The sequence below is a fragment of the Mustela nigripes genome, chromosome 10 (genome assembly GCF_022355385.1).
Source record: "Mustela nigripes isolate SB6536 chromosome 10, MUSNIG.SB6536, whole genome shotgun sequence".
Taxonomy (NCBI): Eukaryota; Metazoa; Chordata; class Mammalia; order Carnivora; family Mustelidae; genus Mustela; species Mustela nigripes.
This window is the reverse complement of record NC_081566.1, coordinates 42639329-42656363: the sequence shown is the minus strand read 5'-3', so window position 1 is coordinate 42656363 and position 17035 is coordinate 42639329. Positions and strand designations below refer to the sequence as shown.

General features: G+C 55.8%; 1 protein-coding gene across 2 annotated transcripts; it reads left to right on the top strand.

The window, feature by feature from the left end:
* Nucleotides 1-3082: 3082 nt before the first annotated feature.
* KLHDC8A (kelch domain containing 8A) lies at nucleotides 3083-10552 on the top strand. Of its 2 annotated transcripts, none has more exons than XM_059413236.1 (6): nucleotides 3083-3400; nucleotides 3737-4338; nucleotides 7328-7492; nucleotides 7681-7896; nucleotides 8517-8618; nucleotides 9484-10552. In XM_059413236.1, the coding sequence occupies exons 2-6, from the start codon at nucleotides 3963-3965 to the stop codon at nucleotides 9675-9677; spliced, it is 1053 nt and encodes a 350-aa protein (XP_059269219.1). In that variant the 5' UTR covers nucleotides 3083-3400; nucleotides 3737-3962; the 3' UTR covers nucleotides 9678-10552. The 2 variants fall into 2 exon arrangements, with proteins under 2 accessions (XP_059269219.1, XP_059269220.1); XM_059413237.1 differs by having other exon boundaries at nucleotides 3087-3400; nucleotides 4165-4338.
* Nucleotides 10553-17035: the final 6483 nt, after the last annotated feature.

Genomic DNA, 17035 nt, shown 5'->3' with positions numbered 1-17035 from the left:
GGAGGAAGAGCCATGGGGGAAGGAGTAGGGGAGATGGAGAGAAGCCAGTATTTCCAGAACAAGCAATTAGGCCATGGTCTGAAAGGCATCCCATTCTTAGTACTTTTCCAAGGGTCTGAGTCCCTAGATCTCGTGGCCCTCTCAGAGGGTGGTGCTTGCAAAACATGAGCGTTAGGCTTGGATGGGGCTGGAGTCCAGTCCTTTCCCAGTGATGCTGCCCAGCACACAGTCTGGCAATGGGGGGACAGAAGTCGCTGGAACCCTTTGGGGGCCTGGGCTCCTTCCTTCACTGTAACTGGACAAAAAGCCGGAAGCCAGGTGTGAGTGGAAAAGCTCAGTGTCCTTAAGAATACACAAGCTTTCCTTTGTGATTTAACTGTTCAAGTTCCTGGGGCGGGGGGGTGGGGTGATGTTGGATTTAGAATTCACAAACCAGATCCGCACTGGTCCAGGCCCTCAAGAGGCCACAAGTCCTTTACTTTATGTCACAAAGTCTCAGACTCCCCATCTGTGAAAGTGCGGACTAAGACCCACCCGGGTCACCTTTCCCAGGGTTGTTTCAAAGATCGTGAGAAAATGGGTATGTGAGGGTTTGGGTTAGCTGGATGAGTTTTGCAAGTGCAAAGTAGTGTGGGACTCTGCTGCCCCGCTGGAGTGGGTGGGGGCACAAGGAGCCTCGCCTCACTGCTTTGGTAAAAGGCTCAGTAAGCGGGCACCTGAGTGGCTCAGTTGGTTAAGTGGCTGCCTTTGGCTCGGGTCATGATCCCAGAGTCCTGGGATAAAGCCCTTCAGCAGGCTCCCTGCTTAGTGGGGAGCCTGCTTCTCCTTCTCCCTCTGCCTAGTTGTGTTTCCTCTCCATCTCTCCAATGAATAAATAAAATATTTAAAAAAAAAAAAAAGGTTCAGTAAGCAAGGGAGGCCTGAGTGCATAGTGGAGTAAGCATCGACCCTTGATTTCGGCTCAGGTCATTATCTTGGCTTAGGTCATGATCTTAGAGTTGTGATCTGGAGCCCCAGGTCAGGCTCCATGCTCAGAGGGGAGCCTGCTAGAGCTTCTCTTTCCCTCCCCCTGCTCACATTCTCTCCCTACCCCTCTCTAAAGTAAATAAATGTTTTTCTTTTCTCTCTCTCTTTTTTTTTTTTAAAGCTCGGTGGGTAAAAGAGACTGAAGAGCTACCCCACAAGCCCCTTTGAGGAAGGGCTAGGGCTTTCAGTCTTCCTGATCAGCCTATGCTGGTTTTGTGAAGACAGCTCAAGTCGGGAGTTGAAAGTCTATTCCCTCGTCTCCCCGGGGAAATTGTGATCCCTAGGACAGAAGAGAAATATTTGGTGTTTCCTATAAAACTTCATTAATTCAGACCACATTCTTTTGGAATTTATGAGTCCTTACTGGATAGAGAAAACAGAACACAACCTTCCTCTGAAGGTTCTAGAGGTGCTTACTGTGTAAGTACAGAGAATTCAAACTAAAAGAAACAGGGGAATTTCTAAGCCAAGAACTCAAGATATTAAGATAGGCCTACTGTGAGTCGTGACGTCTGTTTCTCACAGGAAGTCATTCCTGAGCAAGGGGCAAAATGTCTGTGTTTGTTCTCTGTCTGCCTTCTTCTGCTGTTGTTGACGATAGTAGGTAACAATGGTGTTAATAGCGATTTACCAGGCCCTTGCTATGTGCCGGAAAACAGAACAGAGCCTTTTACAAACAATATGTCATTTAATCTTCACGAAAATCTGCAAGGATCCATCCATAGCATGGAATACTATGGATACTTCTATCAGAAATAAAAAGGAATAAACTATTGGCAAACATACAACAACCTGGCATATTTCCACGGAATTATGCCAGGAGAGGGGTGGGTAGTCAATCCCAAAATGTTGCCTACTGTATCATCCTATTTATGTAACATTCTTGAAATGACAAAATTACGGAATTGGAGAACAGATTAATAGTTGCCAGGGCCTGGAGAGCAAAGAGTGGGAGGGAAGTAGGTGTGGGTATAAAGGGGGAATAGAAAGAATCCTAGTGATGTGAAGGAAGTACCTTCCCTCATTAATTGCCATAGCCGGGTTGTAATATTATTGTACTAGAAGTTTTGCAAGATGTTACCATTGAGGGAAACTAGGTAAAGGGTGTTATTTCCTACTACTGCATGTAAATCTACAATTTCTCTCCAAATAAAAAGATAAATTAAAATAATAGAAGGAAATTGGGTCTCGGAGTAGTTAAATAATTTCAGAGCCAGAATTCAAACCCACCTCTGTCAGACTCCCAAGCCTGAGTGTTTCAAGACTGTATTCAAGGGAACCAGAAAGAAAGAGAACCCCACAGGCTTTGCAGTCAGACCAGGGGGCCCACAGGTGTCTTGGGCACCTTTGTTACAAGGGATTGCTATCCTGAAAAGGCTATGAATGTGGCTTGAGAAAATTATTTGGCAAGCCCCGTGGATCGGTGCTGAGTGGCAACATTGCATAACCAGGCCTCCCCTCCTCAAGGAGTGTGCAGAAGGCATGGCAATGGGGGAGCGCTGCGTTCCCCCCCCCCTTCCTCCATCTACTTCGGTGTCTCTGGTTACGTGTCCACATGTGTGTGCTTTGTCAGTTACTGTTTCCGGACGGGAGAGGCTGGGGCGATGTGTAAGTCACACAGAGGTGCGCGGGGTCAGTGGCCCCGCTCTGACTGGGTGCACCTGTGTCGGGTCTGCACGTGTCACACCCACGGACCTTGTTTCTATGAGGTTAAAGCACTTGATCCTGCCTCCCCCAACGCAAAGCTGACTACTGAGCCAGCCTGTCACGAACCGGGTCTGGGTGCTGTAGATAAACTGGGTAATTGGTCTCTCCGCCTCCTCATCCAAAACAAACACAAACCGCCCCCCCCCCCCCCCCGCCCCACACACACACACACACACACACACACACACACACACCACCACCACCACCACCACCACCATCAAGCTGGAGGGAGTCTGGTCCCTGAAATCTGGGTTCCTGGCTCCAGTGCCCCGCCCCTCTGACCCCGTGGACAAGGTGAGCGGCTCCCGCGGGGCCCTTTCCCTCCCCCGCGGGCGGGTGCTGCCAGCGCTTATATAAAGAGGTCACGGCCTGCTCCGCCGCGGGGCGCACGCGGCCTCCTGCACAGGTGTGGCGGCTGCGGGTGGGGAGGTGCGCGGAGCAGCCGGGCCGGCCTCCTCCCCGCGGGCGGCTCCGCTTCTCCTTGGCGCTGCTCGTCCCTTCTCCTCGCCTGCATGTGTGACGGCGGCGTGCGCGCCGGGGAAGGACACCGCGCCCTCTCCCCGGCTACCCGCCGCCCCGGGGCGGAGGGCCTCCTCGATCCCCGTTTCCCCGCTCCCTGCTGATGCGCGGTCTGCGCCTCGCCACCGCGTTCCTCCGGCCTGACTGTGTAAGTGGCGCGGGGGCGTGGGCGGGAGGGCAGGGGCAGGGAGGCGGCGGCGCCCGGAGGTGTTAACTCCTCGGCTGGCAGGCAGCGGGGCGCCGCGAGCCCCCGAAAGCCCCCAGCCCAGCGCGCGCCCGGCTAGCGTCCGAGCAGCCCGTCCGGAGGGGCGGGGGAAAGGGCGCTGCGGGGCGCGATGCCACCGCGGGGTGGCGCCCTCGGCCGCCGCGTCCTTCCTTTAAAGTTGGCAAGGACCTGGGAGCCGGGAGTCCGCCGGGCCGGCGGCGCGAGGAGGCGAGGGCGCGGGGCCCCGACCGCCCTTGATTCGCCCCATCCCTCCCGCAGGGCCAGGCGCGGACGCCGCCGGACCGCGCAGTCTGGAGGGACTGTGAAGCGCTGGCCGGCGTCGGGGCCCTTGCCCGGGGTCGGGCGGGAGCCGGCGGACGGGAGCCAGATGGAGGCGGCGAGAGGGGGCGCGGAGTAACGGGCGGCCCCCCGGGCTCGCACCTCCCGCGGCGCCCTGGCTCTCCGCGGGCACAGGGGCGCGGCGGGCGGGGCCCCCGGGGCTGCGATGGAGGTGCCTAACGTCAAGGACTTCCAGTGGAAGCGCCTGGCGCCGCTGCCCAGCCGCCGGGTTTACTGCTCCCTGCTGGAGAGCGGGGGGCAGGTCTATGCCATCGGGGGATGTGACGACAACGGCATCCCCATGGACTGCTTTGAGGTCTACTCCCCCGAGGCCGACCAGTGGACCGCCCTGCCCCCCCTGCCCACAGCCCGGGCCGGGGTGGCCGCCATCGCCCTGGGGAAGCGGATCATGGTGATCGGGGGTGTGGGCACCAGTCAGCTGCCCCTGAAGGTCGTGGAGATGTACAACATCGATGAGGGCAAGTGGAAGAAGCGGAGCGTGCTGCGAGAGGCCGCCATGGGCATTTCTGTCACGGCCAAAGGCGAGTGGGGCCAGGGCGGCGGGAGGGCAGAGAGGAGGGAGTGGGGGACCACCGGGAGAGGGATAGAAACCGACACTGAGTCGGGGGCCCGCTCTCACAGTCCTGATCCTGTCTGATCCCTAGAAGAGACCTGAAACTGAAGACCCACTGGCCTTATTTTACAGATGGGAAAACAGGCTCAGCAGGTGAAGTGTCTAGTAATTCCACCAGGCTCCTCCCGGAGAGCTGGGTGCGCCTGGCCAGAGGGGAGAGCTAAAGGGTTAGTGCTGTGTCCCTGCAGACACCTTCATTCTGCAGAACGACAGAGCCTCCCACCCACACCTTATCCCCTGCCCACTGCCTTTTAGGGGCCAACACCCCAGACACATATCTGAGGTCCTGGGAACCTTCTCTGCCTCCTTGAACCATCCCCAGTCCCCACCACGGGGGCTTTGAGGCCTGACTCCAGGGCCTTCCCCACTACCTTCTATCTCCCCCTCTGCCTCCTAATCTCAGAGAGGCTAATGAATGGGGACTAGAAAGTTCTTGAGGGTCATGCGCCTGCAGCATCCTGCCCAGGTTCACAGGTCTCGGAGCGAGCATGTGCTGATCAGGAGGTTACGTGATCTTCGTTTCACTTTCTCAAAATCCCTTGTTTCTTTCTCGTTGGGTTTAGCACAGCCCAGAGCACAGAGGGGGCTCCAGATTCTCTTTTGCTGAAACATGCAGGGTTTTTTGTGGTTTTTTTGTTTTTTGTTTTTTGTTTTTTTAGGTTTTTTTTTTTTCTGCTGTTGCTGCTGTTGTTTTTTTTAAAGGTTTATTTATTTGACAGGGAGAGAGAGGGCACGAGTGGGAAGAGCCGCAGAGGGAGAAGCAGGCTCCCCTCTGAGCAGGGAGCCTGAGGCAGGGCTGGATCCCAGGACTCAATCCCAGGACCCTGAGCCAAAGGCAGATGCTTAACCAACTGAGCCACTCAGGTGCCCCAGTGCAAAGGGCTTTATAAGAAATGGTCCAATAGGAATTAGAAGGCCCCCAGTGCAGCTCAGATAGCCTTGGTCAGATGCAATCCTCCCTCCTCCTCAGGCAAAACCATCCCATTGACCCATTGGGTCTACTGTAGATCAGGAATCAGTACTTCTTGAATACCTGCTCTGTCCCTTGCATAGTTCTAGGTCCCAGGGATGAAGGAGAGAGACCGAAGTCCTGGTCCCTACTTTCAGAAGTCCAGGTCTTGACCAGTGGAGGTGACTAGTGAGAAACTCTAACCCAGAATCCCTCAGGGCAGTGGCCTGTGAGGCCTCCAGGAACCCTGGGTAGGAAAGACAGGAGACCTGGAGGCCTGTTGTGGGGGGAAAGAGAGAGCAAGGGTTTTCCTTGCCGCCCCAACCCCCCTGCATCGGCCTCGAGAAGTGCTGCTGGGAGATTAAGAACTCACATTTATTGAGTCATTACCGTAGGTGCTTTATGTGTTTTAATGTGATCTTCACAGGCTGGGTGATGAGGTAAGCGCTATGATTACCCTCATTCTGGAGGGAAGCCATGTGGGGCCCGAAGAGGTTAAATACCTCGCCCAAGGTCACAGGGCTAATGAGTGATGATGGAGTCTCTGCTCTTCACTGTGGCACTGACTGGGTTCAGCAGTGGGTCTGATAAGCTTTCCTATGCCTGTGTGGCCAGCACTGAAGCAAAGTCTGGGGCCATGGACGAACAAATTCTCTAACAATCTAGTGGAAGAAACAGACGACAATTATTTCGGTAATAAATAGCAAGTAGGGCAAAGTCAATGCCTTGGGAGGCACTGGTCTGGTGCTCTCAGCCCAGCTCTGCCGTGGGGGGACACCCAAGTGCCCGTGAAGGACTGAGTAGGAGCTGGCCCAGGAGTGGTGGTGGGGCACGGACCAAGGGTTCTCTGCTGGAGGTGTGTTTTCGGGGGGACATAGGGATGGGCGAGGCAGAGCTCATGTAAGGGAAACCCTCCCAATATTAGCAGGCCCAATCTCCTGACCCGAGGCTACAGTTGGGATTTTTTTTCCTTTTTCAATAAAACTGGAGGTAGTGCTCAATAGAAGGAAATAGTACTCATCCCTGTAATTCCCTTGAAGAATAAAAGCCTCTTAGGGCCAGAAGCTGGGAAGACTGCCTACTGGGAGACAGAATCCCAGGCACGGGTGGGTCCCCGGGAAGGCGAGTGGCTTGTGGGGTCAGGGAGCAGGGGACCCTGTGTCTCTGGTCTTTAGGAGGCCCTGGAGGGAAGCCCCAGGAAACAGCTTATTTTTCCTACTGCGGTGCTTGCCTACCTGCCTACTTGCCGCCATGAGCAACAGAAAATGGGAGCAAACTCGCTTCTGCTCTGAGAGTACCCAGCTTACCGCCCTGGCAGGGTTCCTTAAAGGGGCTAGTCTTCTGTCCTCCAAAGCCTCCCCCTCATTCAGCCCTAACCCTGTCTCATCTAGTGCAGGATGCCTTCCGGAGCCCACATGCCACCCAGTGTGCGAAGGAGGAAGGCACTCCTGGGGGAGCAGGGGGCAGACAGAGAAAATCAGCAGCAGGCCAGTGTCCCACAAGGCCAGCGACAAGCAGGGCTGACCTCATTTCCAAAGGCTCCTGCTGGGTCTGGAGCATTCCAGTCTGGGAATGCCTAAGCAACAGTCCACTATTGGAAGGCATCAGACGAATACCTCTCCTCTTTGGCATTCCCTCTGGCTGCCTAGGAGGGAGGAACATGGAGAGGACAAGACCTGCGAAGGGTTGTCCAGACCCCCACTCCATCACAGTCTACCCCATGCAAGATTCAGCCAAGGGCCAGACACCAAGGACGACTGAGACACGCAAGCGTGATGCGGTTTCAGGAAGACCCAGGCTCAACCCGGCAGGGACTTGTGGTTTCATCAGCCCCACTCAGGGAGGTTGCAGTGGTTGGGAACCTGGCCTGAGCTTAGTGCTGGTCTTCAAGCTGTCTCATCGTGCAGATAAGCTGAGCCAGGGGTATGTGTGTGGCCTTTCTCCTTAGACTACCGAGTGTACGCGGCTGGTGGGATGGGCCTGGACCTCCGTCCACACAACCACCTCCAACACTATGACATGCTCAAGGACATGTGGGTGTCACTAGCACCCATGCCCACCCCGAGATATGCTGCCACCTCCTTCCTCCGAGGCTCCAAGATCTACGTGCTAGGTAAGGACATGCTATCTGTCCCGCATCTATCTCTTCTCTCCTGGGGTCCGTTCCCACAGGAAGCACTGACACACAGTGCACTCCCTGTACAGCTCGGTAACAGTCAAAAGGGGAAACCCAGCCCTTGCCCTCAGGTACTTACTGTGGCCCCCCCTCTTACACCCCTCCAACCCCGTTCTGGCCCCCAGGGGGACGACAGTCGAAGTATGCAGTCAATGCCTTTGAGGTCTTTGACATTGAGACTCGCTCCTGGACCAAGTTCCCCAACATTCCCAGCAAGCGGGCCTTCTCCAGCTTTGTGACCCTGGATGACTGCCTCTACAGCCTAGGGGGCCTGAGGCAAGGTCGGCTCTACCGGCAGCCCAAGTTCCTCCGGACCATGGATGTGTTCGACATGGAACAAGGTGAGCAGGGCACTGGCTACTCGCTGCCCACGACCTCTCTGGCTGACTCCCCTGCACCTTGCCCCCATCCCATGCACCCGCCCAGGGCCCCTGCCCTAGCAGGGGGAGCCTTTCAGAGATCTGGACAGCCCTCACCATTCCGGGCTACTGTTGAGATCGCTTTCCTCCATCTGGACAGGGTTCCTCCTGGCTGGCTGGTTATTTGTCTCCAAGACTTTCCCGTCTATTTTCTTCTTACGACATCCAGGCAGGGCCAGGGGAGGGAGGGCTTCTCCTGCTTTTTACCAATGTAGACCCAGAAGGATCCCGACCTTCCTGCTCGCTGCCTCTAGTTAGCCTTCTCTCCAGCTCGGAGCCCACGAGAACAGAGAAAGAACGAGGTGATTCGTTGCAGGGGATTTTGGTTCCTTGGACTGGAGCAAGCCTGGGTGGGAAAGGGGGGAGGCCTCGGAGCCCATCATTTCAAACAGCAGGAGGTGTAGTTTCTGCCCGGAGCACAAAGGGTGGTTGGAATAGACTTGGGCCTCGGGCGTGAGCTCTGGGGACAAGGTGTATATTTGGTGGGGGAGGTCAGCATCTAATTCTCTCTCAATTTATGCGCCACGATCCATGGCCCGTAGGGGGCTGGCTGAAGATGGAACGCTCATTCTTCCTCAAGAAGCGGCGGGCAGACTTTGTGGCCGGCTCTCTGAGCGGACGGGTCATAGTGGCCGGAGGACTCGGTAAGGATGGCGCTTTCAGGCTGTTACTGCGGGTCGGGTGCTTGGTGGACACTTGGCGCTCTGCGTGAGCAGGAGAAGGTTCTGGCTGCTTCTTGCACACTGCCTGCCTACCACTTTAACCCAAATAATTCAAAACATGCCCTCCCACGTATCCACAAACGGGTCCCCATGTGCTCTTTCCAGCCTCTCACACAGGGGGACTGAGGCCAAGACAGCATGCGGAACAGGCTGCCGACCTTGGAAAGCAGGCTTGCTGAGCACAGCTCCCTGGGGCCCTATCCAGGAACACCTGGGGACAAATGCATGGCAGGGATTAGCCTGGTCCTCTTTCTCTGGCTTGCTCTACTCCCTGGATATCCAGCTCCATCGTGGACAAGGAGAGCAACCTGATTAGACAGATTTTTGTAACGGGTTCAGGATTTGCTGGGCTACTCCTCACAGAGACTAGAGGTATTTTGAAGGCAGGATCCCAGCCTCAACAGGGCAGAGAACCTCTAGTTGCCCAGAGGTTACGCAGTGTAGGCAGACTCCCACTTCGCCCGAGCATGGAAGGAGCTCAATGCGAGCCAGACCTCGGGGACAGCTGTTTAGTACAAGGCAAAAGAAAGGCAGCAGCAGCGTCTAGAGACTTGGGGTCAAAGCAGTGGGTGGAGATGAAAAGAGGGAGAGAAAGCAGGCAGGGCTAAGAGGCTGTCGGCCAAGAGCCAAGGCCCAGGGTCCGGAGGGAGCCGTTCTGCAGTCCAGGGACTGAGGTCCGTGGCTTCTGCTTGTGGGTTCCAGAGGGGGCCACGGAGGTGGAGGCACTGAGGGGCAGGGATTGGTGGCTGGTCTCCTTTGTGAGGTCCGCTTCCCTTGGCACTTCCAGGGAACCAACCCACGGTCCTGGAGACGGCAGAGGCATTCCACCCGGGGAAGAACAAGTGGGAGGTGCTCCCCACCATGCCCACGCCCCGCTGCGCCTGCTCCAGCATTGTCATCAAGAACTGCCTCCTGGCCGTGGGGGGCGTCAGCCAGGGTCTGAGCGACGCCGTGGAAGCCCTGTGCGTCTCCGACTCCTAGCTGCCCCCGGGCCTGGCGCCTTGGCCCCAGACCAGACCACTCCACTCTTGACGACAGACATGGTCTCATCAGAGCAGTTTGGGTGACTTCCCAGGATGCCAGCTTCTGTCCGCAACTGGGGGGGGTCAGGCCCTAGGGGCTCTGGGGGACCTCCCCCCACCTGCAAACTGTATCGATCCCAGGAAACGGTAAGAAGACACGCTGACTCCGCCAACCTGCAGCTGGAGCCCAGCCCAGCTCTGAGGAGGCTCCTCCCCTCCTGCTCAGGCGGAGGAAGGCCCAGGAGTACCGGCTACCTCCCCTTCCTCTGAGTTCCGCCTCCCCCAGTGGCCAGAGCAGGAGGTGGGTGGGGTAGAAGACCATGGCTATCACTGTCTTCTCCCCAGCTCTGTGCTACTTTGAGGGTCTCTAGGGATGAAAATGGTGAGGGGTTGCAAGGAGTCCGGAGCCCGTCTTCTCTCCCATGATTCGCATCCCTGCCCCGTTTGGCGGTCAGCAGCGGGCCTGCCCTTGCCCTCATCTGCTCAGCGACTCGGCTCTGGAGCAGAGGCCGCTGAGCTGGAAGGGAAGTCAGGTTCAAATGGACCAGTCCAGGTCAGCAGCCTCAGCCAGCAAGATCCCAGGCCTCTCCGGTCCTTAATGGGAACGCGATGATGAGGAAGGAGCAGACACCCAGCCCAGGCTCTGCTTCCCGCGCCTCTCCTCACTCACTTTCTCCTTCCGCCACCCCTCCCTGGCTCTTTTGTCCCCAGCGTTCCTGGAGCGTTTCTGTACAAAACCTTCTCGTGTACACTGTGGCATCAAAATCCACAAAGTCTGGATTGACTACACCCGGGTTAACAGCAGCAGCACAATGATTAAAATCTATATTCCTATCCTCTCGGGCAGCTGGTGCCGGGGTTGGGTGGATGGGTATCTTGATGGGTAGAGGGGACCCCCGAAATCTGTCCCTGTGACGGTGTCAGTCTAAATAGGGCCCCAGGTGGCCAGCTGTCCTTGGCTGTTCCCCCGGAGCAGGTTCTATCCCCAAACCTCGACCGGCTGTGTCACCTCGCTCCCAGTACAGCTGTAGGCAAGACTCCAGTTAGGAGGCAGGAAGGGCTGCGCTCGGCAGCTGATGTCTTCACGGTGGCCTCAGTTCACTCAGCTGAAGTTCACTGCCATCTTACCCAAGTGGGAAGGGGATTGCTCGTGGACTTAACAACTTGAAGCTTTTAGAGCACCTCTTTCTTCTTCTTCTTCTTCTTCTTCTTCTTCTTCTTCTTCTTCTTCTTCTTCTTCTTCTTCTTTTTTCTTTTTTTTTTTTTTTTTTTTTTTAAGATTTATCTATTTATTTGAGAGAGAGTGAGTGAGCACATAGTTGGAGAGGGAGAAGCAGGGTCCCTGCTGATCAGGGAGCCCAACGTGGGGCTTGATCCCAGAACCCTGGAATCATGACCCGAGCTGAAGGCAGACTCTTAACTGACTGAGCCACCCAGGTGTCCCTCCACCCCCTTTTAAAGATTTTATTTATTTATTTATTTATTTATTTATTTATCAGAGAGAGAGAGAGAGAAAGGGGAGAGCACAAGCTGGGGGAGAGGCAGAGGCAGAGGGAGAAGCAGACACCACGCTGAGCAAGGAAGGAGCCGATGCAGGACTTGATCCTAGGACCCTGGAATCATGACCTGAGCCCAAGGCTAAACTGACTGAGCCCTCCAGGCAGCCGCTGCTGCTGCTGCTGCTTCTTTTTAAAAAGATTTTATTTATTTGTTTGAGAGCAGCAACAAGCAGTGGGGAGGGGAAGAGTGAGAGAAGCAGGCTCCCCCCACCCCTGAGCAAGGAGCCCCATGCAGGGCTCGATCCCGGGACCCCGGGATCCTGTCCTGAGCCGAAGGCAGACACTCAACCAACTGAGCCAGTTATTTTTAAAAGCTGTACCAGCACCAGGGATACAAAGAAAACCTGCCTCGGGAGGGGTTACCGGGGAGTCAGACGGCACTTACTGTGCGATGGTGTAATTCATTCCCGAGAGGCAGGAACAGAGGAGGAAAACCTGTCAGGGCTCAGGGCTCCGGGCTCAGGGGGAGCCTCCTGGAGGATCCACTCTGGGGATCAGGACCAATAGAATCTGGGGCTTTTCTCCTTTCATGCAGCCTCAGAAGGGTGCTGCCCCCTGCTGGCCCAGCCTGGCCTTCCCACGCAGGCCAGAGGCAGCCGATGGCCACCAGTGCCCCCTGGTGAGCAGACTGTGGGGGAGACTTTCCTATTGCTTCTGGGCACCCCTATTTCGGGTCTGTTTGTTGCTGAAGTAACTGTTAGAAGAAGGTGCCAGAAGAGCTTCAGCCCCCGTGAGGGATCAAGGGGTTTGGGAAGCCAATGCCAAGTCCAGCCCTGGTCTGCCCACCCCCACCCCCCACCTTCCACTGTCCCCTTTCACCCTCCCTGAGAAAGGCATTTACAAGCCCTTTCCAAGAGAAGCCAAAGCCGTGTGTGTGTGTGTGTGTGTGTGTGTGTGTGTGTGTGTGTGTTGGAGGAGGGGCCTTTCCAAGTACACAGAACAATACTGGATCTAAGGATGGGACCGAGGTGTTTTTAAATGGTCAGAATTTCAGGGGCACGATGAGCCTGAAAAAGGGTCTCCCTATTATGAGAATGGGGGACTGGCCACCACAGCCCATGAGGGCCACTAAGAGCCGGAGCTGGCATCTGCTGAGGACTTACCTCTTGGAGGTCTGTACCTCGAGGGACCATGAAAGCGGCTCGAGATCTGGGGAGAGATGGCCCGGCTCCAGGCCCCGCTCCACCCCCTCCACCCCCCACCCCCACCCCTGCATAGGCTTTCCTGTCACCATCCCTCTCTAGAAAGGTCCCTCCCCTCTTCTTTCTCCTCTTCATCTCCCAATCTGACAAGGTGGTGAAGCCCTCACTTCAATCCTTAGATCAACTCGATGAGGTAAGGAGTGTCCCATTTCGCAGATGAGAAAGCTAAAGGCTCCAAGAGATTACGTAATTTGTCCAAAGTCCCCAGCTAGTAGGTGACTGAGCCATGTCTGAGATTTCAACTGTTCTGAACGAAACATGCCATTGCCTCGAATGACATAGCGCACGGAGGCAACAAGGACATCAGCTGGGGTGTACTATGTAAGGAGTTCGAAATGTCAAGCCCAGAAAGATGGGTGCCGTGACAGCTGGAGGCCCCTCACATCCTGGTATCCCTGTGAGCTTGGGCAAGCCTGGGATCGGTCTGTTTTACAGATGGGGGAATAGTGACTTCCTTATCCGGAAATGGGGGAGCCCAAGCTTTCTAGCTTGCCCTCACGTACTCAGCAGCTGGTTCATGCCCGGAACCCAGCCAGTGCCTGCGAAGTGTGTCTTGAGTGAGTTTAGGTGATGGTTCCTTGAGGAGAAGAACTGGGAAAAATTCCCAGGACCAGTTCCTCATTAGCCAAATTGGACTCTCCCAAGACAATTTCTTTTCTTCATGCAAAACACCCTCCGAAGAAGAAGTATTTGGCAGATGACTCAGAGGGTCAGTGGGATAAGGGACTGGAGGCCCGGAAGTATCTGAAGACTGGCCACCTGAGGGGACCGCTAGAGTTGGTGAGTTTTCTAGGCGGTTCAGAGAGAAGTCTGTTCCCCCCCCAGCTTCCCTCCACCCTCTGCATTGCTGGAGTGAGGACCTTCAGGCTTGTGACTAGTGGTCTGGCCTATCTGGGCTGGAGCTGGGCCTTCCAGGCTCCTCCTCTGGTCAGCCTTGCAAGGGAGGGTGTGGCTGTGCCCTTGAGGCGATGGACTCCTAAGCTCCCACTCACTGTCCCCCGAAGGGGGCCTGCCCTGCCCTCCTTATCTGGAGGATGAGAAGGGGACATTGGGGGCACCCTCCCTCCCACTCAACAGAAAGTGAGGCTTGGTCCTAATCTGTTTAGCAACTCACATCCTTAAAAGCAAACAATCATAAGGGAATAGTAAGGGATAAATCATTTTCCCAGGCTCCCCTATCTGGATTCAGTGTCCCCATCTTTGGGGACCCTTCAGGATGGGTCTCTGTTCACCTCAGACCTCTGCATCCAACACCTGTAGAAAGCCGGCTCAACCGTGGTGACAAAGAACCATGCCACCTTTGGTCTTCTCACTCACATCCCCTCAGGTTGGCCCCTCCCCGTTTCCCTTGGCCACCACTCGGGTTCACCCCCTCATCCTCCGGCATGAGCAGCAAGTGACAGCCTCCCCACTGCGGCGCCCCCAGCACTCTCCTCCAGCCCACCCTTCGCACTGCTGTTAGAGCCCCTATGCTTCGGAAATCTTTCTCTGTCTCCGAATCCAGCTGTTCTTGCCAAGCTTAGCATCCCCGGGAGCACCCTCTACTCTTCAGGCAATTCCCAGCCTCAGTCTGGGCCTCTGAGTCCCTTGGCACAGCTCCTAGCTCCCCGCCTCTGCTCCTCCCCTCCTTGCCTCTGCCCAGGGTCCCTGCCCCTCGTGCACCTGGTGAACACAGCCACTGCCCCCACACGTGCCCCACCCCCCCACACAAAACTTTGTAGGTTCTCAGGACCATACGATGCCATTCACCCTCCGGCGCTCAGAGCATCACAGAGAGCCGGGCTTGCTGTGTCCAGATGCGTAACAAATAACTGATGAAATAAATGTGTAACAGCTGAACTGAATGAAGCCAGAAACCAAAGAGCCGAGAGACAGCACCAGCGTGGAGAGCCCCAGCTTCCTCGGAGCCCGTCTCCAGCCCGTGACTGGCACAAAGAATCAGATTCAGGAAATCAGCGGTATTCCAAGTCCCCTCGCTTAGGGATCGGGTCCCCTCTCCCTTTGCAGCAGGCTTGGACCGGAGGACTGGCTCAGGACTGGGCTTTTCATAAGCTCTGGGGGACAGCCAGCCTATTAATCCCGGCTTGTGCTAACAGCCCCCAGCACCAGACTGTGCTCGTGTCATTCAGGGCCAAGAGATATGCTGGCTCTGGCCTTCCCCTACCAAGGGTCAGGAGCTGGTGACAGGCTCAAGAATGTGCTTTGTTTGGGGTTTGCATTCCTGGAGCGGCTTGGGAGGCCAAGGGCTCAGGTTGCCAGTGGGAGCCAGACCCGGGGCAGGGAGGTGGCACCGGGCAGATCTTCCCTCCCCCTCCTTCCTCCCGGGCACACCTCCTGTGCCCTGCCCTGCCTGGCCCTCTCCGGACTCAGGGGCCCACTCCCAAGTGCAGGGGGTTGCGGCTGTGGAGGCAGGGCCGGGAGGAAGTGCACACATGGCCCCTTCAAGGGAGAGCATTTAGGTGGAGGATGGAGTCCCGAGCATGGGCCACCACCATAAAACCCGGCAGCCGGGAGCCTTTCACAGTTTACAAAGACATTCCACGTGCAGGGTCTCTTCACCAATTACGAACTGAGTGAAGGGAAACTGAGTCGCCTGCTCCAGGTCATGTGGCTAACCGGGGGTAGAGCCAGGTGTGGATACCCCATCCTCTGGCTGCCTTTCTGGGGCTCATGTTCCCTTTGCCTCATGGACACCGGCAGCCTCTGTACCCCAGGATCCAACCTAACTAAGACCCTGACTTCACAGGGTCAGGGAAGGATCGATAAAATCCTGGGTGTGAAGCGCTGACCCTGGAAGGATGAGGACTTACTTTTATTTATTTGTTTATTTATTATTTTTTTATTTGACAGAGAGAGCACAAGCAGGGGGAGCAGCAAGCAGTGGGAGAGGGAGAAGCAGACTCCCCACTAAGCAAAGGGCCAGATGCGGGGCTAGATCCCAGGACCCTGAGATCATGACCTGAGCCGAAGGCTGGTGCTTCACTACTGAGCCACCGAGGCATCTCTTATTTTTATATCTTCTGTCCCATCTCAGTCCATCATGCTCTCCGATGACTGAGGCAACAGCACAGCAGAATTAGTGGAAAATACCTAGTGACTGGGTGCCCAGTGCATTAATCCCATGAATTCTTTTACCCCAGTCCTAAGCATAGGTGCCCCCACTCCTGCCCGCAGACCCCACGGTTATGGGTGTTATACAGGCTCCGAGACTGAGAAATGGACATAGGAATGAGAGGCAGCAAAAGAGAAAGATCTTTTCGTTTTGCCATCAACAACAGGATAGGAAGGCCCTTTCCAAAACCCTGCCTAGAACCCCTGCCGTGAGTCTACACAAACAGCCACCCCCTTTACCCCCTAACTCCCAGAATATCCTTGTTCAGGCCACAGAGCAGCATGGAGAGTAATCCCCAGGCTCTTCCTCTTCTCACCCCCCAGGCAGGCTCCTCTCTACCTTCCCCGAGTACACAGCTCTGGCCTTGGGCAGTTTCAGTGCTTATCTTACCAGTCCTGCGACCCAGATCAGATCTGCTGTAGCTCAGGGAGGCTGATAAGCCCCTTGTTGTCACAGCCTGCACACGCACAGGGATCTCTGCCAGAACTCGGGGGAGGAGACTTGAGAGCACCCGAGCTCACTGAAACCCCAAGCAGACATAGGAAATCATCAATCTGGCCCCTTCACATGGTTTCGGCCCACAGAGAGCCCACGAGGCCGTCAGGAGGCACATTTCAGGTTGAGGAAACTATGACATAGAGAGCCACAGTCTATTTGAGACTCTGGGCAAATGAAGTATTCTCTCTGAGCTGAAGTAGGAGGGCTAAGAGAGCTGTTTCTGAAGCCAGATGGTCTGGGCTCCAGGCTGGCTCCACTACTTGCCAGCTTTTCTTGAATTTCTCTGTGTCTCAGTTTCCTCCTCTGTGCAATGGGGGGAACCATACGCCAACACCTGCTTCCTAGAACTGTGGCAAGGATGGAATTCATGTACACAGCGGCTAGCACGCAGCGTGTTAGCTGTGTAAAAGACAACAACAACAATTCTCGCCCACACAGTTGCCAAGAGATGGAAAAGAGTCATAGTTAGGCGCGGGGGAGAGCAGAACCTGGAGCCTGGGTTGCAGATCCCGGAGCCAAAACATCATTCCAGTCTGGGGCTGGGAAAGGGAATGGAGCCCCGATTGTAGAGATGGAATCACCAGCGAGGTGGGCAAAAGAAGGGGAGGGATGGAGATTTCTAATTTGTCCTTCCTTAGATATAGCCGAGGCGTCCCAGCAGAGCTGAAAGGAAACACAGAGTTGGTTTACCCAAATCTCTTTTTAGAGATGAGGAAACATTCCCGAGAGAGAAATCCCTTGGCCATAACCCAAATGGGGGCGTTGGTGGTTAAAAGAGCTGGAACCCAGGACCCCTGACTCTTCACCTCCCTGAGCTCTTCCCGTGGCTCCAGGCAGGAGACAGGCAGGCAAGCTGCCTCGGGGAGAAGATATGGGGTCAAGTCCCTCCCAAGCCTCATCTGTGAATAAGATTCAATTTCCCATTGTAATTGACAGCCTGGGGGAC